This window comes from Electrona antarctica (assembly GCF_951216825.1).
Source record: "Electrona antarctica genome assembly, chromosome: 10".
NCBI classification, from domain to species: Eukaryota; Metazoa; Chordata; class Actinopteri; order Myctophiformes; family Myctophidae; genus Electrona; species Electrona antarctica.
Window position 1 is genome coordinate 54,510,471 of NC_136791.1, and position 23,575 is coordinate 54,534,045.

General features: G+C 42.2%; 1 protein-coding gene across 2 annotated transcripts in view; it reads left to right on the top strand.

Annotated features, from left to right (window-relative positions):
* Positions 1–7,722, top strand: part of anapc1 (anaphase promoting complex subunit 1) — a 64,188-nt gene extending 56,466 nt beyond the window's left edge. For both annotated transcript variants that reach the window (XM_079513358.1, XM_079513359.1), the window contains exons 49-52: positions 319–414; positions 845–1,052; positions 4,705–4,836; positions 5,345–7,722. In XM_079513358.1, coding sequence (XP_079369484.1) covers positions 319–414; positions 845–1,052; positions 4,705–4,836; positions 5,345–5,487 — 579 coding nt within the window. In that variant the 3' untranslated portion in view covers positions 5,488–7,722. The remainder of the gene's footprint in view (positions 1–318; positions 415–844; positions 1,053–4,704; positions 4,837–5,344) is intronic.
* Positions 7,723–23,575: the final 15,853 nt, after the last annotated feature.

Here is a 23,575-nt window from a genome sequence, read left to right on the forward strand (position 1 = left end):
ATATAACATGGTCTTGTGATGTAATGACTCTTTCTGTTGTTTCTCAAGTGGAGGCTCCAGCATGGCCAGCCAGACAACCAAGTCATTCTGACTTGCTATTGCTGTCACTGTGTATTTCTCTCTCTCTCATAATTGTGTGTGTGTGTGTGTGTGTGTGTGTGTGTGTGTGTGTGTGTGTGTGTGTGTGTGTGTGTGTGTGTGTGTGTGTGTGTGTGTGTGTGTGTGTGTGTGTGTGTGTGTGTGTGTGTGTGTGTGTGTGTGTGTGTGTGTGTGTGTGTGTGTGTGTGTGTGTGTGTGTGTGTGTGTGTGTACACACAGAGTGAAGAAAGACTGGCCCTTTTCTCAGCCATGCTGTATGAGTGTGTGACTCAGGAAAACCCTGACATGTTGCCTACATACATTGCCATTGACCAGGTAGGCTAGTAATCATTAACTCATCCACTGCCAATGATGAAGGAAAATAATGTGGATCAAAGTCAAGCATTTACATTTCAAGATTTAAAATATATATATTTCATATATTTTCATAGTCTCCCTGATCAGCTGAGCCCAACGTTCTTGTTTTTTTTTACCCTCTTATGAACACATTACTTTCTTTCTATGTTTGCAAAGTGTTCTACTGTTGTGTGTTTTCTGGCTATGGGAAGTACAAACTTGTTTCCTTTGCAAAGTTTTGTAAATAAATGTAACCGTAAACTTGACCTTGACACATCACTAAACCGATGATTCGGATGACCTATTATTGCATGTAACGGATTAATCATTTCCTCCCTAGTTGTGTAACACAGCGTTTGGTGTTACCGTGATTGTCCAGCGTATATATGGCTCTCTTTGTCTCTACCAGGTGGTCCATTCTCTGCGTGAGGGCGACCTGTCAGAGACGTTCCCCCTGTGGCAGATGCGGCTGGTGCTGGAGCTGTGTGAGAGCAGGGTGCTGAGGACCCCGCAGCAGAACGGACACGGGGGCCGAGGCCGAGGTGCCCTGCTCTGCTCCGAGTTCCTACCGGTCATGAAGAACACGGCTGACGTCACCCTGGACACCTGGATCGCTGGTGAGGAAGAGGCAAATGGCGGGAGGTGAAAGCGGCGGTGGCTCAGGGGTAGAGTGACTGGATGGTAACCGCAAGGTTGCCAGTTCGGTCCCAGGCTCCCCCAGAGTTAGTGTCCAAGTGTCCTTGAGCAAGACACTGAACCCCTAATTGCTCCTGATGTGCTGGTTGGTGCCTTGCATGGTTTCTTCCGCCATCGGTGTATGAATGTGTGTGTGGATGGGTGAATGTAATGCACAATCTATGTAAAGCGCCTTGGATAAAGGCGCTATATAAATGCACCATTTACCATTTAAAAGCTATGTATTTTAGGAGGTGGTGGATGGAGTGCTAGTGGGCAGGTAGATCCCTTTGTGAAAAGTGACATATGTAAGGTACGTCATGTAAAAGTCCATAGTAGAAAGGATGGCCCTTTAATTGTTATTGTCTCCACCAGGCCGAAGGCATGGTGAGAGAGTATGTTTTGCACTCCGTCCGTGTGTTTTGCACTCCGTCCGTGTGTGTGTCCGTCCGTGTGTGTGTCCGTGTGTCCTTCCGTCCGTCCGTTACCAGCTAATCTCCGGCACCGTTAACCCGGTCGATGCCAAACTTTGCACACACACTCCCTAGATGCCAACGATGAACCTCTGCCCCGCATTTTCCAGAACGGCCTGTTATAGCGCCACCATGAGGCAGCTTTTCACATTTGTTACCTAAAACTGCACCGATCTGCGTGAAACGTTGCATGCACACTCCCTAGAGGCCAAGGACAAACCTTTGACCTGCATTTTCCGCATCTGCCTTTTATAGCGCCACCAGGAGGCCGACTTTTGTAAAACACATTTTTGGATATTACTCCTCCAGATTCTGTCCAAAAATCTCACAAATCGTTACACAGTATCTCTATGGTCATGTGCTCAAGTCGGCTCTGTCCGATATTTCATATTCCACCCTAATTGGCTATAATTGCCTTTCACAGTTTGCAAGATTGCCCCGTTTTGAACAAAAGCCTCAAATCATGAACACAGCATGCAATTTACGTGAAATCTTTCACACATTTTCTTACTAGGCTGAGGAATATATCCCACCCTTTTCACATTGGCCTGTTATAGCGCCACCAACAGGTTGATTTTTGCAAAACAGGTTGATTGGAAAAAATGCCTCAAATCATCCAATTGCCATACAAGGCAAACATGTTTATATTACTACTAAACATTTTGCCAAACATCTCACACAGTCCTATCCTCCTGGTGGAGACCTGTGCCCAGAAGGGCACTTTTTCTAGTTTACACTCTGATTGCTTCCATCTATAGATCTGGTTCTCAAAGGGGGTTCCCAGGGTGTCCCCAGCAAAATGAGGAAGTGTTTAAACATGCCCAATTTATTTATTTCTTTGCTATTCAAAAATAGCCGATCTACAATGTGCATTGAGTGTTATAGATCAAGTCCGCAGTCCGTCGTCAAATACTAATTTTAAATGTTTGAGAAAATGTAGTCAATGTTTGAGAATCACTGGTTATACAATGCAACCAACATACAGTATGAGCAAAGTCTGTATCCTGAAAGACTGCCAAGAAGTGACTTGTTTCACAGCTAAGATGTGTCAATACTTGTCCCTGTGTGTGTCTTCTTACACTGACGTAATGTAACTGTTCACTCACTGTTGGCTCACTCCCTCTGCAAATATCTCTCCGTTTGATCTGTCGCTTTCTCTCTCATATTATTATGACATTTCCCTCCCTTCCTCTTATCATTTTGTCTTCCATTCACGTGCATGTCTGCACACATACACTCCCACACACTGAAGCGTGGGAAACAGGTGCAGTAATTTGGGCGAAGTAACACAACGTGTTACTTTACTTTCATATTCACATGTCCTCTTGGAAACAGACCAGAACTCAGAGTTGAACCAAACTGCAGCAGTAGTCTGGTCTGTTAGTAATTATATTTTAATTTATATTCTATTATCTTGTATTCTATTATACAAGTGATTTTTCTTTCATTTCTTTGTATAATTATTTTTATTTTTATTTTGTTTATCATCTCCACCATGCCGGAACGACTTTTTTGCCCCTGTCTGTCTGTCTGTCTGTCTGTCTGCCCCTGTCTGTCTGTCTGTCTGTAGTTCTTTCATCTTTGTTTCTGTCTGTCTAGGACAAGGAAGAATCTCAACCCCAAATGTTTATGCTTAATACCTCATAGTGCTGTTATAACAGGTCGCTTAATACCTCATAGTGCTGTTATAACAGGTCGCTTAATACCTCATAGTGCTGTTATAACAGGTCGCTTGACATTTTGGCCTATAACTCTTGAACTGTAGCTCCCCTGTATTCCTTGGATATTGATGCAACTCCCCATAAGCCACACACATTTCCACCTGACAAGATTTTCCACCATTTTACGTTTTCCTCAAAGCACTCTTACACAGATACTGTCCAAAACGCACACAAATCGGTACACAACTCTCTGGAGTCATGTGATTAAGTCACATTTTTCATATTTTCAATCTAGTTGGCCCGGGAAGGGGCCCGTTTTAAAATACATACCAAAGATCAGAATCCAATCTGCACCCAATTTGATTCGCACATTGAGGGGCCTCTAAACATTGCTGAGCCAAAGCAATCTAAATTCCACCCATAGGAGGATGCATACAGATGCTACAAATATCACTGTTTCAGATCTTTTTTTCTCTCTGCCAAATTAGGGCCAAATTCGCCTTGGTAACCCAGGCTTTTATTTTCATTCACACTTGGCTCAAAAAGAAAAGCCTGGCGAAACCAATTGGAAAATGTGGCATAGGAAGCCCACTTCCTTGTATTACGCTTACCAATAACGGTGCAGAGGCGCATCGTTCTCCGCTGTTTTCTACTGAGGATGGGAGCGGGGGGCGAGTCCTCAGATCGGTGAGCCAATAGGATCCACCACCTATTTTGGACCGTCCCCCACCTCTCTAGACCAGAAACCACACAGGCTGGGCCAGGCTAGGCCCAAATGTGAGTCATGTGAAAATAACTTTCACATGACTTTCTTTTGATACTCCATACTATTTGCCTGTAATTGCCATCAAACTTTTTTGGGTGGGGCCTATTCCGCTTCTCTCCAAAGGTGGCGCCCAACAAACATAAACCGTTGCATCCGTCTATCGTACAAATGATATTGACCCCCTCAGCTTCCTCGTGCACCTCACTACTGACACAGCCCTGTGTATAGGCAGCCAGGCCCGGCAGGGATCTGCACCCCATGGAGCACACTTTTCTTCAATTACGTCCTCCAGCTGTATGCATATCTTTGTGCTTATCTTGAGGCCTTCAGCTTGGCAAGGACCACTGTGACCTTGTGAAACTGTGTGTGTGTGTGTGTGTGTGTGTGTGTGTGTGTGTGTGTGTGTGTGTGTGTGTGTGTGTGTGTGTGTGTGTGTGTGTGTGTGTGTGTGTGTGTGTGTGTGTGTGTGTGTGTGTGTGTGTGTGTGTGTGTGTGTGTGTGTGTGTGTGTGTGTGTGTGTGTGTGTGTGTGCGCGCGCGCGCGTGTGGCAGTGTCTTCCTAGAGGTAGACAGGCCAAGCGTATTCCAACAGCTTTTTCTGTAACCCCTCCGTCTCTCTCTTTCACATGAGCCCTGTGTTTGTCCTGTTGAGTTTTTAACAGCATTTGGTGTGTTGTTGTGTGTGTGCCCTCTAGATAACAGCTCCGTGCTCACGACTTACATGAAGGGTGAGGACTTCACTGAAGACACCCAGTCCACCATGCTGGCCTGCTTCCTAGTTTACCACTCTGTCCCCTACCTCAGGAACACACACGCTCAGCTGGCAGGTGAGACAAATGCATGCATGGAAACATACAAACATGCACACACAACCACAGCTGGATAACAGGACATATACAGTATAGTCAGCTGTAAAATACACATACCACGTACCTTCACATACATACTATGCATACAAACATGCATTTTTTTGTACCGTATACAAACAACTTGTATGTGTACAACAGTACACAACAAAAGTATAATCAGTCAATGCATAGTGTGTTCACACACATACACACACATTTTTCAGAAGTGCTGTAAGACATTTATATACTTTTTTTTTAATTGACTTACAGATTTTACTCAAATGCATTATTATTCACGTAGGTTCAGTATTCCCTTCTATTTTTGCTGTGTCGACGCCGCTCGGCGGTTATGTGCCATTCTCCTGACCTTGCTTCGCCAATTTCTCTCCCTCTTATCCTTCACTTCCTTCTCTTTTTCTTTCCATTCTGCCCTCCTAACCTCGCTTTCTCCCTCTTTCCAACCAACCACCCCACCCTTTATCTCCAGGTGGCCGTTCCCTGGGTGACCTGCTGTTGAGTTGCAGCCAGCTGGGCATTCCCCTCAGAGGTCTCCTGAGACTGGGTACAGTGATGCTGGGCACCACATCTGGATCACAGGCGGGCGTAGGTTTCCCTCAGTGTGCATACTAAAGCTCTCGGCTCCACCGCCAACCTCCCTGACTTCATTTCTTCGTTCTTTTCAATGGAAGCGGTCATGCAAGTTCACAGACATTGTGATCCTTTATCAAAAGTTTACAGATGGCTTCTAATGGATTTTCACACAGTGGCTCAAAGTCAAATGTAAAATGGTCCAAAGATTGGTGTCTCGTGCACACCGGGATCAATCCTAGTCACCAATACTTCAAAGATGCCGTTTATAGAATATAAGGTATACCTGGCCGTGTTTGGTCAGCTGATATAAACTACGATCAGAAAAGGGCCATGGAATTGCTCAGCAGTCATTTTGAGGCAGACCTCACACCATGTTTGCCTAACTGTGGTACCACATACCGGTGGTAAAATGTTGCATCCATGTGGTCCTGACCAGAAATTCTTAAACTGATTTTGCTTTGGTTGCCACAAGATAAAAGCAACTTCTTCTTTCAATATTTTTTAAAAGAGACTTTGTAAAACTGCATTAAACAAGACAACTTTTCCTGATTCTCTTCCTGCGGGAAAACCGACATCTGCATTTCACTGATTCTTATAATATCAGCATTTGACACAAGACATGACCACTCTGGTCCTGTGATCAACTCCTGTGGCCTAAATGCCCTGACTCTGTGAGGTCTGTTCACCCCAGCTGGGGTTAACTGTGGTCTGGTGGTAATGCTTGGCTTGGTTTGTGCCACCATGACTAAGCCAGCTAGCAGGATTTAAAAGGAGTGAGAGACCATATCAAAACAGAGCGATTCAACTGATGTTCTATGGAAGAGTAAGCTCTTAAGGATCTTAAAGAAAGTACAGTAGAGACACTGACTGTGACACACACATGTTTGGAGCTAAACCTAGAGACATGCTGGACGGTTACAGGGGGTTTTAGGCCTCAGGAAAAAGGACAGGATGCTGTCATCATTGGAGCCTGCCGTCGGGTGAGTGACGCGTGTGGTCGAATTACAGATAACTACGTTAAAACATTAATATCATTCTAAATGCAGTTATATCCTCCCTGGTAGGATTGAAAACCAGCTGTACCAGAGGTCCCTGATGACCAGGGTTGAGAACCATTGTCCTACAAGTCATTCATGTCGTGTGTTGTTGTACCACCAGACACCAGTGAAATGAACTTTAAATGCCAGGAAAAGGTTGACGAATGGAAGTTGTTTGGTACCATAAAGCCTATTTAGATCAGTGCTGCAGTAAAGTAACGGACGTTTGCACCCCATGAGACGTTGTAGGAGGAAGACTAAAATAAAGTCACTTCCTGCCCTGCCCTACTGATCATATCCTCCAGATAGACCTACAGTAATATCTTCAGAGGCGTGTTGCATTCAGACCCTCGTCAAACCAAGTTATTAAAAACGAAATAAAATACTATTTAGTCGCTGCTGCTCAGTAGACTGGCAAACAGTTCTGTCACCACATAGCAAAGACAGGGTTATAACATAACAACTGTTCCTTAGCACTAGAATGTTTTCTTTTTGTTTATGACCTGAAAACACAAGACCAAGAATCAGTCAGAATCATAAAATAGAGGGTATGCGCGTGACATCATCGTACCTGGAAGTTATGCGGGAACGCCCACTGAGTGGCAAAAAACGACGTTCTGGCCTTGACAGCCCATACATCCAAACAGAAAAGTCCTTGTCTGATTGCATTAAACAATGTTAAACTCACCAACATTGCAGCTGAACGAAAAGCTTGAACTATCCTCTTTCTATCTGCAAAGTTTTTGTTTCATGAAAATCCACCATAGAAACGTTATCAGCTACTTTCTGTCAAGAAATGCCCGGCATTTGATTATTTTTCTAAGTGTCAGAGTTTGGAAGTGCTTGTTTTCAATAACAACATTTTGCTGCCTCCTGCATTATGTAACATTTAGAAACAGGTGGTACGCAGGACGGTTGAGTGATTTCCAACAAGCGCTTCCAAACTCCAACACTCCATGCTGCTCAATGTTTTGCCACTCAGTCTAGATGAGGGGGCGTGTCCTGATGGGAAAAGCATGCATGTACATACTCTCTATTGCAAACTTCTATGATGTCACCGACTCCGCATTAGTCCTCCTAGTTTAGCTCCATGCACGTGAATATGGTGTCTGGTGTCTGCTATCATTGCAGAACCATTGTTCAAATAGACTGTACTGTATATGTAAAATGTTTGTACTTAACTTTGTACTCAAAATGTGTTCAAATAAATGAAATAGGAGTTTCAGGTAATTTCAAATGATTGTGTTATCAATCATATTACATTGTTTTGGAACTTTACAACTGTGTTTAGACCATTTACTTAAATGTCTTACCAACAGTATGTATGGTCCATATGGCGGAAGAGAAACACAATATAACATACAGTAATGTTTTAATAACAGACATCGCAGCAGCTAATGGCCATCATAAAACAGAGTCTAATAATGCTGTGGCCTTGCAATGCAATTGCAAGGCCTTTCAGACAGCTAGCTAAATTAACTGTCAGTTATCTGGCTAGCTGGCTTGAATTCCCCTACATATTATATCCTACATCTTAAAATGTAAATTCTTCACTCATACTTTTAGTGGGAGAATTGCTTTCCTTCTTCCTTTTACATTTCACTACAGTGATACAACAATACTTTCACTACACCAACGCTAGTGAGAGCTTTGTGTGCTAATGTTGCTGAGCTATGTTTGGTGTTGCACCACCATCTTAGTACTATATTGCTAAGCTGTAATTGTCTAGCCTGCCCTACAGTCGCTGAGTGATTAAGTTGCTGAGCTGTTATTGGCGTAGAAGTGTCAGTTGAAAGGTGTTCTTTCGTGTGGCAGTGTAACCGGCACTGTGATTGGTCTACTTTTGTCGGGAGTCGGGACATACAAATATAAGCCAACCCTTGTCTAGACCTTCGATGCCATGTCGTAAAAAATGTTTTGGTTATAGTCTGTGGTGTGTGTCTGTGTTGCCTGTCTATCTGACTTTGTACCATAACAGCACACTGGCGAAGCCTGTGAACCCGTCTGTAGCCAGCTTGGTGTTGACAATTTTCAGGGCTTTTAGCACAGGATGGCGACTGGTCCTCTTATCGCTGTGTGTGTGTGTGTGTGTGTGTGTGTGTGTGTGTGTGTGTGTGTGTGTGTGTGTGTGTGTGTGTGTGTGTGTGTGTGTGTGTGTGTGTGTGTGTGTGTGTGTGTGTGTGTGTGTGTGTGTGTGTGTGTGTGTGTGTGTGTGTGTGTGTGTGTGTGTGTGTGTGTGTGAGAGAGAGAATGTAAGTAATGTTCTATGTGAGCGTGTGTGTGTGTGTAGACTACATATTTGAATACTTTTCCATCGATTTGTCTATCCAAATCCCTCCCCAGTTATCTGCAAGATTGCATTTCCAGGAATACACAAGGCACACTAAACAAGGCTGTTTGTCCTTAGGGAGACATCTGTGTATTTGCAAACTAAAGTTCATATATCCATTCATGGAGATGTGTGAGAGACAGGACAGTGTGTGTGCACTACATGTGTGGAAGGATGTACAGTGTGGGGGCTGCTAATTGTTAGCCAGTGGAATGCTTGGGGCTTTAGTGGAGTTCTTAGAACGTTGCTAACTAGCAACTCTGCGAACATTCCAGAGCAAATGAAAAACATGCTAACAAATGCTGCATGCTCTGTCTTAACGCTACACCCTTTTCCTAGAAATAGAAGACATAGAAAGGCTTTCCACTAATGCCCAAACTCCCATTTTCAAGTGGTCTGTTGTTGCCAGCATGGTTAACAGCTGCCACAGGCCACATTCAAATTATTGTTATCCCAAAAAGAGCATTTAGACACATATATCACACTGATGACATTATGGGAAAAGACTAAATTGGACAAAACATTCAAAACATGACTGATGATAATGCCCATGACAACATAACGTACATATTCCACTGTGAGGTAACGGAGGCAATTTGTATCATTTGCAGTGCAAACTCTGTGTCCTATTTTACACATCCACATCTTGCAGTGTACCAGGAATGCTCTCTATCTGTTCTACCTCTCTATCTATGCTCTTCCTAATTCCAGCCCCAATTCCCCTGGTTAGGGTGGACACACTAAAAGGTTTGTTGAATGTATTAAGAACTGGAGTTGCTTTCCTCCCAAAACAACCTTCCTAGATCCTTGTGTGCTCGAGGAGTTTCTGGCCCAGATACTGTATGATCTGTAAAGAATCAACTGCACTTTGAAGTTGCGAAAGATGCTGAGCACACCCACTCTTTTCCCATTCACTTTGGGAAGTCTGTTTTATGTTTATATGGAAAATTAAAAGCACAAGCTTATGGTATATGGTGTGGATGAGAGTGCTTTAATAAATACAATTAAAACAATATATATATACTGTATATATATATATATTGAAAACCTTAGCATGAGAATGCCATGTTGCACTGATTAAGAAACTATGATTAAATGAGTTTTCTCATTTCCACCTTCAATGCCTCAGTATGAACAGCTGTGTGTGTGTGTGTGTGTGTGTGTGTGTGTGTGTGTGTGTGTGTGTGTGTGTGTGTGTGTGTGTGTGTGTGTGTGTGTGTGTGTGTGTGTGTGTGTGTGTGTGTGTGTGTGTGTGTGTGTGTGTGTGTGTGTGTGTGTGTGTGTGTGTGTGTGTGTGTGTACATTTAGTAGCCTAGTAACTGTCTAGTCCCATGTAGCTGAATGGATAGTAAATATCACTGACAGTAATAGTATTATGTACTTCCTGTAATTCAATGGGTAGAGCGTGACTATAACATGGCTGGTTTGAGGGGTTTTATTCCCTATATAAAATGGATAGAACACTGCACTGACCACAGGGGTTGGGGGTCTTATTCCCATGGGGCTCACACATGCTAAGGATGAACAGTAAGCGTTCAAGTTACTTTGGATGAACATCCCCAGATATGGGTTATAGCTTATATTTATTCTGATGGGTAACACGTCCTCTCTCACACTGTTTATTTAGCAAGGCATAATGCATTCTGATTCTGCATCATTCTGCATTGCTTTTAATGCATCCAGGTCCACCGTGTATGCATGTGGGTCATATGACATTTAGTTTGGTAGCACACATCCTTCCATCCAGTTTGGTACAAACTAAGGCATTCTGTGTTTTGGTGGCAGTGGATGGTTTGTACAGCCTAGAATAAAAGCCCCCTGAGTTCGATCCCTCACCCGATCCCTGCAATAGCCAGTCTGGTGGGTCAATCATGAGTCATGTGTCCTTGAGCAAGGCACTGAAACCCTATAGCTGCTCATTTTAACCCATTAAAAATAGCATCTGTGTCATTTTAGATTTTATACATTGGATATTCAAAAATACCAGATATATAAGCTCACAGCACGTCACTTTATGCTGCGCTGCGAGCTTGTACATCTGCTATTTTTTTTACATTTTTGAAAATTCTTGAATAAATTTGAATTACGAAAAAGCCTGAGAACTACTGATTTAGACTTCAGGACTGACTTCAGGTCTTAATGGTTGTAAATCACCCTGGATTAAATCCTGTAAATTTAGCAAGGTGAAGCGCAACAGTTCCTGTTATGTAACTTAGACAGAGTGTGTCTAATATCCTGGCTACCCACGCAGCCAACATGGCACACCCCAAACATTCCAGACCAAATGTCATGGGACATCGACCAACACACAAGTCACCGTGGGCCAACAGGAACTGGGAGTGTCTGTGTGTGGGAGCTTCAAAGTCCAGTGGGATTAATGGCCTGTCCTTTGAACGCAGCAACTTCCACACAGAAAGAGAAAAGAATTGTGCGTCTCCTGTTCATTAGGGTTCAAGAAAAGCATGTCAGAAAATGTCTCCATGAGCCAAAGAATATGGCTTTCTGAAAAGTAGAATGACATACTCAACGGGTCTGGTCTAGACTCTAGATGTCAGAATGTCATTATACTGTATTAGAGGTTCGAGACGCTATGCGGCCCCCACCTATGTCACACCGCCAATGCGACTTGTCTGACCATATATGAAGATATCTACCTGTCAGTCCTTGTCCCCTTTATGCCCATGAACTCCTTATGGCCGAGTCATGGTGACATGAGCATGATGTCAGAGGTCCGCCCGCCGACCGGCCCTCCTTTAAGCCAATTTTAATAGAATATGACAGTATAACCAGACCAGGTTATAATGTTACCGTATTGATGTTAGCAGAATTTAGAATCACTTCAACCCCAGAGCTAAACTTGTCTGAAGATTATTCCTAGCTCATTATTGCTTATCAGATGGGACATTTTCTCAAATAAACTAAATTGTGCTTTCATTCTAACATAAGTAACATTCATCTGGCCTTTTGGGTAGACACTGTGCCTGTGCAATCGAAACGGCTGGAGATCATAAAGGGAGTTCGGTCAAGGAGTTTAATTTAACCTGTGTATTAAAGAAATGAAATGAAATGAAATGAAATGAAATCTATATTTACCCAGGGTATCTGGGCTAAGCTCAAGAACTTGTTTCCAGCCAGGCCCTGCTCATAGAACACATTTCATCGTAGTGGTTGATGCCTTGTTCAAGGGCATTTCAGCGGTGGTACTTTTAACGTGTCGGACGGCTGATTCGAACTGGGAACCTTCCGGTATCTAGACCGCGCCGCTATCCGTTCGGCCAGTAGAGAAGGTATAGTTTTGGTGCAACCACTCCCTTACGGAGCTATGTGTGTAGCTGGCTGGCTGGCTGGGTGGGTCTGAGCACGAAAACAGCATGGTTGTTTTTCACCACCTGTGCGCAACCTAACACACACAAACACACACAGAGTTGCACCACTCACTTCACACTGGTGTGACTTTTTTTTAAAAAGGTAGTTATACTTCAGGATACGCTTATCTCTATGTCTACGTAAACATCGGTATCATGACTCTTAAGGGGTGAAATTGGTCTCAGTGAAGAAATGTTCTGTATTCAGATTTCAGACGCTGGTCTTGTAAAGAAAGCCCTGCTGGGCTTGGGGGCGGAGCAGTGGGAAATGGGCCACATCCTTATCTCTATGTCTACGTAAACATCGGTATCATGACTCTTAAGGGGTGAAATTGGTCTCAGTGAAGAAATGTTCTGTATTCAGATTTCAGACGCTGGTCTTGTAAAGAAAGCCCTGCTGGGCTTGGGGGCGGAGCAGTGGGAAATGGGCCACATCCGTTAGAGCAAATAATTTCATCCACCCAATGGATTATTGGATATGGATTAATGTGTGTGTGTTACATCATCGCTGGGGTTTGCTTCATAGGCCTACTTACCTTAGGAGGAACATTACGCATGCAGAATCCTGAGTGTTCATTAAACTTGGAGGGTGTAAAAATGGACCCATAAGAGTTGATTTAACACTCAGGATTTTGCAGTGCAGTGTCAATTATCCTAATGCAGTAAATCCTACCTAACTGGTGCTACCAGCAGGTTGGAACCAACGCTAACAATTATTATAGCAATTATGCTTCCGTTACTGTAATTACGTTGATGCAATAAATATGAGGCACAGCCCAGAGTTGTTGGCTGTGATAAAGGTGCCCATACCATCTTCACAAGACTGAACCCTGTGTTGGTACCATGGCTTTTACGTACTGGATGATCTGGATGATCATTGCCGTCTTGATGGGGTGGTACAGTATCGTGTCTAGTCGCGATGTGCCGTTTACATGACTATGAGGGTAGAGAAGTAACATCTCAAAGTATCTATCAATTTTCTGTCTTCATCGTTCGGTCTCAAGTTAACATACACATAAGTTGTTAAACACTCATAGAACACAAATAAACAGGGTCTAATAGCTAATGGCTTCATGTGGATCTCAGACTTTATGTGGCTGTTATTTCCGACCTACATTTATTTTCATTATTCACATTATTCACGTGCGTGTGTGCGTGTGTGCATACATTCAGCCTGTGGGAAGAACACCAGAGGGCCTCTGGGGAGAAGCCTTACTGTTTGTTTCCACAATAAAAAGAGACATTCTAAGTATGTCAGTCTGAACACACCTTTGTAATGCTGAGGCTTTCTCACATCCTGGCTCAGGTCTGACGCACTGAACATTACAATGCACCCCATGTTTTCTAGAAGCTTTTCTTAAACCGGTTGGCTACAAGAGCATCTCTTGTTTAGGGAGTAATTGCTGGGGGCGGCAGAGGTACTCATACACACACACATACAACCATCATCTTATATAATAATGAATTGCATTTTTATAGCGCTTTTTGATGCACTACGTGCTTACTCAAAGCACTTTACAATGGTCCACTCCATTCATTCATACATTGTATTGGGAGGTGAAGCGGCGAACAGTCAACGCCAGCGTCCTCACTTCCCACATTCACACACCAATGGTGGCAACCACTAGAGGCAAGGTCGGTGTATTGCCCAAGGACACGTTGACATGTGGACGAGGAGCCGGGATTCGAACCGCCGACCCACAGATCATTGGAAGACCTGCTCTACCTCCTGAGGCTATGGTTTGTGGCTAGGAACCTGCACTGGAGCAATCTTGGATAGAAACACTATGTTACTCAAGGGGAAATTCCACTTCCTTGAGTGAGGACACACAGTAGTACATTATCTACCTAGTTCAGAATGTTCCCGGTTGGTATACAGATCCAAACGTATGACAGTCTGGTCACAAACTTGCTTCTCCATCCTTCATCCTACGTACGATGTAAGTAATCTAACAGCATCTATGATGTGAGGTGTACACTTGACACTCATTTTGGCATTCCTGCTCACCCTGAGACCCCTCCCTGTCCCTGTAGCCTACATGAAGTCATGTCCATTGATGAATGAATAACCTAAATTTGAAAACATGCTATAGTCTGCATGTGCACACACACAGATATAATGTAAATGTATACACTATGACAGGAACTGGTACATTTCTACTTGACTGACTGGGGTCAGTTCAGGCCGTTTGTTTTCTCAACATTACTGAAACACTTACCAGCATTCAGGAAACTGTTGTGAAATCTTGTGTGAAATGTGAGTGACACCAGTTCAGCATTTTAGAACTTTTGGGAACTCTGATTACACAACACCTGGTCCAAATGGTTCAATTCACCTGTAGTACCTGTAGTGGTGGGTATAGGTTTGTTTCACCAGGACCACCCAGAGTTTCAGATTAGTTGGAAATCCCAGAAATTAATACCAATTGCCAAATGTTACAATACTTATATTTCAATACCATATTTCCACCACAACTCTGGTTAAGTAGAATAAAACATAAAATGCAAATGTGTAATGGTCTGTTTGGTATTATTTGTCATGCTAGGCCTATTGAAATGCGTCAGACTTTCAGAGTTAATGCAAATGCAACCATTGTTCATATGGATTAATGTTGCGGTGTAGGCCTGCAATATATTCACATATGAAAATCCCTCTGTCTCACACACAATCATTATTTATTCACTGTGTTAGCGTGAGAGAGACACGTTTTGCATGTCATTTGGTTTTGGCCTTGATCTGGTTATATGGAGGACCCCATTCATTCTTGGCATATTATGGAGGACCCCAAGGCCCATTCATTCAACTCCCTGCACGTTATAGGGAGGGAAAAAGTGACAGCTGGCTGGGTGGGTGTGACCAAGAACATGAAATGTATTACTCTGCAACTCTGCATAGCGACATTCACTCACAGTAATGAATGGTGGAGCTGCAGACTGCACAGCGACAAACTATCTGCAGAAAGTCATGGGTAGAAAAACTTTTAAAATAACTTTTTTTTGTCGAAATGCAAACTTATACAGTGTTAGCCTGTTAGGGTAATGTTTTAGGTGACATCTGCACTGTGTATTGCAATGCAAACTGGCTGGGTGAGTTTAAAAACTAAACTTGAAGTTTGTGCCTCACCGCCTCACTTTTGTGGTAAGTGTGCATTTGTTTTATTTTGTGAATGAACATAAAACACTGTCAGTCAAGTCAGATTCACAGAGGTGATCTCTTTGCCCAAATAAGGAAGCGCAGTGTTTGACATTGAATGAGAAATGTGATGGTTATGCATTAATGTGCAACATGACCAAGGTGTTTTTCTTTCACAGTGCGGAGTGGAATAATCGTGATAAAGAGCAGCATTTTTTTGCGCGTTTTAGCGAAGAGACGTTGGAAGTTTGGAGACAGATGCTACTAGAGCGCATTCGTGCGCAATGGTCGGTTTGCTCAATGCTCAGTCAGTGATAAAAGGAAGTGTGCGGAGTCAGCGAGAGATAGTAGCCTCGTCTTCCTCTTCCTTTTTGTATTTGAAAGTTTTTTTCCTTTCTGTTGGTGTTATTGAATGACTAGGGTTAAAGCAGCGATCTTTGAACCACAACACTGTCTCCAAGGCACCTGACCGACGTTACTTTATTTACTAGGCCTACCCCAGCCCGCAACGGAAGCGCGTTTGCGCAGAAGCACACATTTGGCAAGTCGTTATTCATATGCAGAATATATGCTTGATTTATTGACATTAACCACCCGTGTCGTTCCTGCACTGTGTACGGGTCATTTAGTGAATGTGAAGTGAAGTTGTCCTCAAAGGAGTCATTAACGCAACGCTGTGTGGGCGGAACCGCAGTGCAATAACCGAATCTCTGTCTAGCCTAAGGGGCGTGTTCTGTCATGTCAATCATAACTCACTCCCTGCATCCTGATCCTGGAGACAGCCTTGCCTCCTTGGCTGTATAAAAAAATTACCATATTAAAAACGGAATTCGGAACCCTAGCCTAAGCTTGTTTTAGTGCGCTTATAGCCTACTAGGTTTATTTCATTCACTGATGAAAATAAGTCATTCTAGAGCCAAAGGCTAACTGGAGCAACTGAGATTTTACAAAATGATCTGCTTCAGCACCATGTCTTTGCGCTTTCGACCAATGATGTAGCCTACCTACGTGTACTGTGTAGGCAGCTACTCTACAATGAGTCTACATTTCTGCCTGAACTTCATTGTGTGTGTGTGGTGTATGCATATTTGAGTGGGCGGCCTGGGACTTCCCTGCCCCTATTTCCTCCATTCATGTGGCTGAGGACAGTGGGGAGAGAACTGTACAGGAACTAACACAGATATGAGATGAATAGGCTATTTATTGAGAATGTGTGTTGAAGCGAAAGAGAGAAAGAGAATATTTGGTGTGGGAGAGAAAGGAAGTAGCAATGTGTGTTTTTATCTATTAATCCTTTATAGTTGCAGATGTTCGATCCACTGAGATCTGTTATCATGACTACAACTACAGTAGGCCTATGTGTATGTGAATGCATCCACACTTCAAACGCTTTTTAAGAGGAAGTGAGAACTATGTATGAACTCAGTGACTTGTACCTTTGTGCAAGACTGACATGCATAAAGAAAGCACTCAAACCTCCCCTGAGTTGGACCCTGCCATGTTGCTTCACCATAATTAAACCAAATCATATGCAAAGTGTTCTACATTTTAGCCTACTTTTAAAAAAATAGCCTTACTTTTTTACTACTTGAGTGTGCTATTTCCATTTTATGTTACCTTTTTTTTTACTGCCACTCTACTATATTTAAGGGGGAACTATTGTACTTCCTATACTATTACATTTGAGAGCTTTACTACTCACTTTTCAGATGATGCTTTGACACAATGAACAATATATCAGTGCTTTTAAAATGGTCATTGGTAGGGGTCACATTTTAGATGTCTGAGTTGTTAACAACTACATCAAATACTAATTTTCCATCTAAACCTCTAATATGGCTTCATTTAAATTTACCTGGTCACTTTGGAGGGGCCCGACCCATAGTTTGGAACCACATGACTAAATATAGCAGAAGAGGAAAGTTACATATAGTGCAGCTTTAAGTAAAGCCTCTACCACCTCTGCATGGAAGCTTTGACTATGTGTGGCACCAACTCATGGCAAAGGGGTAGTGTCAGCATTGCTTGAATACATATACAGTAAGCCTAGATGTGCAAAGTAGATGGCAATTTTAATTTGACTACTTGTCACGTGGCTGTAATGTAAATTTAGAAAGGATATGAGCTCAGATACCAAACCAGGAAGTAGCTGAGGTCAGGCTCTCTTTTTTTTCCAGGAGGCAAATGGAGTGAAGTATACATATGTAGATGTTTCTATGCAAGCACGCAGAAAGGTATGGAGCATTGTGGGTCCATCCAGATTTGACAATGGTTATTTACCATTTGTCTATTCAGTCGTTGGTCAATAGAAACCTCTACCGTTAGGTGTTAATCTATAGCTCCAAATCAGCCTGAGGGTAGTGTAGTAGAGTCTATTCTACAAATAGAGAGAGAAAGGGACAGGCCATAGGTAGGTATTCATTCAGATGAACTGGATCCCTTTGGTTGTTTTGACAGCAGCATAAAACCAAACAGGCATATGGTATTTACATGTGACACGTAGTTACACACACCGTATTTAGACTAGACTGGGTTCAGTGACTCATTTGTGATGTGTGATGTCACAGGACTTATAGTTGTGACGGAGGGACACTCATGCTCCATGTGGTTGCAATTTGTTGCCCACGCTACTGGGCTCTGATTGGTTAAATTTGAACCAGAGTAATCTATGATTACACAGACAATCAATTAATTACATGGCTGCCCACAGGAAATGGGCAGCCATGTAATTAATTGATTGTCTCATCTGATTCACAAACACTACTATTCATTTGTATGTTGTAACCTTTTGACATTGGAGAAGTACATGGTGATACAATACTGTGAGGAAAGAAAGAAATCCATTGTCTCTACACTGTGTGTGTGTGTGTGTGTGTGTGTGTGTGTGTGTGTGTGTGTGTGTGTGTGTGTGTGTGTGTGTGTGTGTGTGTGTGTGTGTGTGTGTGTGTGTGTGTGTACTTGTGTGTGTGTACTTGTGTACTTGAGGGTGCGAGTGTTCGTTATATTGGACCTCAGCACAGGGCTGTTGTCATGGGGGCAGACAGTATTTTTTATTTTGGCTACACTTACCTTCATATGTTTTAAAAGGAAAGTTAACAAAGATAAGAAGGTGACTGATGGCCATAGGGGGCTGGCTGATAGATAACGAAGAGGATTTTGTCAGTGTCATTTTATTCTGCATTTTTCCATGGCATAATTTGACTTGGACTTTAGCTGATGCGCTAATGTTCTTATTGAACCTCATGTGTTACAGTGTTAATGACACAATATTCACTTTAGAGTTGTTTCTTAACAGGGCGGATGTATGGCAAGAGTTTTCAACTATTGAACTTAAAGAAGAACCTCACTTGAATGGATCCCTCTCAGCATGATAATGATTAGGACTAAAAGTCAACGCTACTGTGCTTCTAGTGCAGGGGTTCTCAACCCGTGGGTCGCGACCCCTCGGGGGGTCGCCAAATTATTTTAGGGGGTCCCCAAATTATTTTCCAAAAAAAAAAAAAAAAAAGGATTTTTATTTTTTTTTATTTTTTCACGATTTAAAAAAAATAGCAGACCTACAAGCTCGTAGCACGCCACTCGGTGGCGCGCTATGAGCTTGTAGATCTGCTATTTTTAAATAGCTACATTATAACAATGCTTAAAACACCAAAAGGGGTTCCCGGTTATTGTAGCAGTCAATTTATATTGGGGGTCGGGAGGGGGCGGGGCGGGGGTCCCGAGACGTTGCCAAAGCATTTTCGGGGGTCCCCGGCCAAAAACGTTGAGAACCCCTGTTCTAGTGCACTGGTGAGAAAGTAAACTCAGACTGCCATGAAGCCACAAAAAGTTGCTGCAGCTAAAAAAAAGAAGTAATTTTAGTAAATCAATATTTTTTGTACACGTTACATGTCCCAAAGGGACCTACTGTACAGTATGTAGGCAAGGAATGTGGGCATCTCACCAAGAATAGACAAGAACCAGGCCTTTACTTATGTTGCAAAGCTTTCTCTCTGAAGCCTGTGGCTGTGATAGAAGTATTCTAAAGTGCTGTAGTCAGGCACCAGTTAACCAACCTTCTGTATCTCTGTCTCACAGTAATAGTAGCCTACCCTGCCAGCTGTGTTCCCATTCAAGACACTTTCTAGTCAGACAAACTGGATATGTCCAAACCACTGTTTTCTAGGCAGGTTTAATTCTATGGCAGAGGTAATCATAATAATATCACATTTGTACAGTCTCAGAGTTGGCTACAAATGGATAGTACTGATGATTTGACTGTGTAGCACTAGCAAGTGGCTCAATGGAGGATGTGAGGCAGATTATCATGGCAGCTGGGTTGCTTGAACAGGGTATAGAATGTTTCACTCTGTGCAGCAAATTGGGTAACTAACAAGTAACAACGGGCAACGACTCTTACTGTAAGTCTCTATGAGAGATTACAGTATAACTGCCTCGTTTTTTTGGTCTGAGATACTTGTTTCCAAACTACCACCATTGCCATCACAGCAGAGGATGTGGTGGTGGTGATGGCTCTGAAACTCACGTTCAGGGAAACACGCACACGCACACACACACACACACACACACACACACACACACACACACACACACACACACACACACACACACACAAAATATATAAATAAACAACAATAACTAAAGAGGAAAACTAAAGAAAATGTAGCACTTCCACTGAAATGCTGCAATAACAAACCTACCACTACTACTACTTGTGTTTGGATGACAGAATGGTCCTAAATATTGTCATTCTCTCTCTGTAGACCATCTTCCACTTCATGAGTTGACTGCAGCAGCAAGGATGGTACAACAGCCTGAAAATTATTTAGCCATCATTTTAAGTCTTTTCTATTTATTTCAAATAGGCATTTGTCGTTGCCAAAAAGGTTACAGATTTTTCCTACCGATACTGAGTGGGTTGTCAAAAAACAGAACATTTTCACAAGGCAAATTTCCCCCTGGTTGCTCGGGTAATATTATAATCACGCTTGAGCATCAGAGTTTCAATATGAGTTTGGGATTTATTTATAAGAACAAAACATGTCTGACACCAATTTACAAATGGTAAAATTATGTTTAGATTTTTGAGACCAGATTCAAACAGTCCTTGCACTAGAAGGAGCATTATGAATCAAATGGAATGGAATGATAATAAAACAATTACTAACATTAACGAGTGAAGCGTCATGTTTAGCTTTATCATTATTGTGAAGGGAGACTGTATAGCCGTCACCACTGCAATATACGAGGTTACACTGCCACCAAGTGGAAGGAAACGTTTTTGAGGAGCACCTTCGTCTGCGAAACTGCAGCTTTTTCAAGGTTTGATATTGCGTAGCCAGGGTAGCCTACTTGAGGCCTAGTAGTTACATAATTATGCATTAACTTTAGTTTGTTTAACACAGACTGACTCCCTTCATCACAGCAATACAATTCAATTCAATTCAATATAGCTTTAGTTTATTGGCATGAGAAAACATACGTTTACATTGCCAAAGCAAGTGTCAAAATATAATAAAAACAATTGAAAATGGGGAAAGTGTACTGTTGGAGCACTTGGAGGGGATACAATGGTACAAATACAATCAATGCCACTATGGATTTTCACCGCCACAGCAGCATATTTTGTTACCACTGCAATGTACGAGTTTATACTGCCACCTAGTGGAGATGTATAAGCATGACTAGCCATCCCCTGTATTGCTTTAGCAGGAGTATCAGGTTTTTAAATCACTGTAGGCCTACTAGGCAGGCCTACTTAATTATTTCTTGTTAGACGGTACAGTGTTGTTTGTGGTTTCAAATAAACTATATTTAGCCTGGAAAGAGCTCTGCTGAATGGATGTCTGACTGTCATCCTAGTTTCTCGAATTTTTCGCATATTTGTTTTCTTTGTAGTACTGAAATTCCTTGAACCAGGGTTCATTCATTGCACTTATTCCGACCTTGCACATTTTCCAGCAAATAGTTGCACATCAAGGCGTATTAATGTAAGTAGTTTCATTGTAAGTTATTGTAATGTAAGTAATTTAATTTCCCCGCCACCAGTCCAGTACAGGGATTCAACCTAACAACCCTGTGACACTGCCACATAAATGTGTGAAGAAATGTATTTCCTGCCTTTGCATGAGTATTGAAAGAAAACGAAACATACCATACTGGGTGATAAAGGGAATATATTGGTTACAATTTGGTTGAATATTTAAAGGTATATTCAGTGATTTTACTTAATTCAAATATAACTTATTTTTTGTTTTGTTGTGATAATCCTCTCTACTATAGAGTGTGCTGACCATATAAGGAGTTGCTCCCTGTCCCCAGTTAACCCCTGGGGTAAAAAAAAAACTTGTTTTTGGTTAGGTGGCCCAGCCTTCATCCAATCAGGATAGAGAGGGGCCTTCCGCCAATCATGATCGAGCGGGGGCGGACCTTGGTGTGCGTGTTGTTGGCTTGTCGCCAGAGTAATCTAGTAAGAGAGTGGTGACACGCTTTGATCTCGCCGCAAAGCGGGTGCCTATGGGCGATAGTTCCAAACATTGCTCCTATGGCTGGAACTATTCCATTGAGATAGAATGAGCACTTCTGCATTCCATTGTTACAATGAGAGTCAACGGGAGTGTCATTACTCTCTTACTAGATTACTCTGCCTGTCGCATGTCTCCCCACTGTAGTGCGTGCATGTGCACATGTTGTTACCGGGGAGGACCGGGGGGGTTTCCAAATAACCCAAATCACTGAATGCTCCTTTAACCCTGAAATGTAGTGTATGGAAATGCTTTGTTTTGTGTAGTTAATGCATGGTCATTCATTTTCTGTTTGAGGTTTGATCATAAAAGTGCAGGAAGTGAGACGGCCAGGGATTCCATTTTAGATATCAAAAAGCTTGTTAAAGAGACTCTTTTAAGGCCATAATGAAAAACTTTGAGATCTCGAAGAAGAAAAGTTTGGTCAAAGAACTGAGGGTTTAGCTCTGAATCCCTTCAGAGCTTTTGGACAAAGGTAGGTTTGGACAAAAAACACTCCTTGGGCTAAAAACGGCCATAGCCATCATGACAAATGTGATGAGGTCAGCACAAATGTGATGTGGTCAGCACATTTTGGGCAAGTGGCTATGGCTGTTTTTAGCCCAAGGAGTGTTTTTTGTGCAAAACTAATGCTTGGAATGGATTCAGAATCATGAAAACCCTCTAGTTTGACATGTCACATGCTACTTAAAGCATAAGGAAAGTTTGACATTTTGGCCTTATACAGGATGTTAATGGGAGGGTCACAAGAAACCCCTATAAAAAACATTGCTCAATACTGACAGCCGGTCAGCAAGTGGATTCATGAATGTATGTAGACAATATTTTAGACCAATAAAAAAATACTTTATACCAAATTTCCCACCCGTCCACCTCGGCTGCCGGACTATATTGGATCATTTCAGCTACATGAAATTAATATATATATATTGAAATCTTTAAAATAAAACATACCGGTAACTATAATAAGAAACAAAACACAGGAAAGACAATGTAGAATTTTGAGTATACACAGTACCGGTCGGTATAGCCTATTTATATTCCTTGTGTTTCTATACCCTCAAGCAAGTACGCAACAGCAAGTGGATTCATGAATGTATGTAGACAATATTTTAGACCAATAAAAAAATACTTTATACCAAATTTCCCACCCGTCCACCTCGGCTGCCGGACTATATTGGATCATTTCAGCTACATGAAATTAATATATATATATTGAAATCTTTAAAATAAAACATACCGGTAACTATAATAAGAAACAAAACACAGGAAAGACAATGTAGAATTTTGAGTATACACAGTACCGGTCGGTATAGCCTATTTATATTCCTTGTGTAGCTATACCCTCAAGCAAGTACGCAACAGCAAGACTTTTCCAATAATCTGCTGTCACTTTCTCTGAAACCACACCTCCTGGGGAGGGTTGAGGTATTGATTGGTTGCTGGGTGTCAGTTGGCCATATTGATTGGCGTATGTGAGAGACAGAGGAAGATTGCAGTGGGAAAGCGGGAGAATTTAGTTCACACAGTAGACTATTAACTCTGAAGACATGGGCACAGCTGTGAATTGAATTTGGCTAGTTAGACGTCTGTCTGTCTGTAAAATACTGTATATCTATGTACTTTTGCCTCTTTATCTGACTGAGTTTGTATGAGAGGTCTGACTGTACATTGATAGAAATCCAGCACCTGTCACATGGATATTAGTCTCACAAGACTTGTTTTTCCTTTGAATTTGC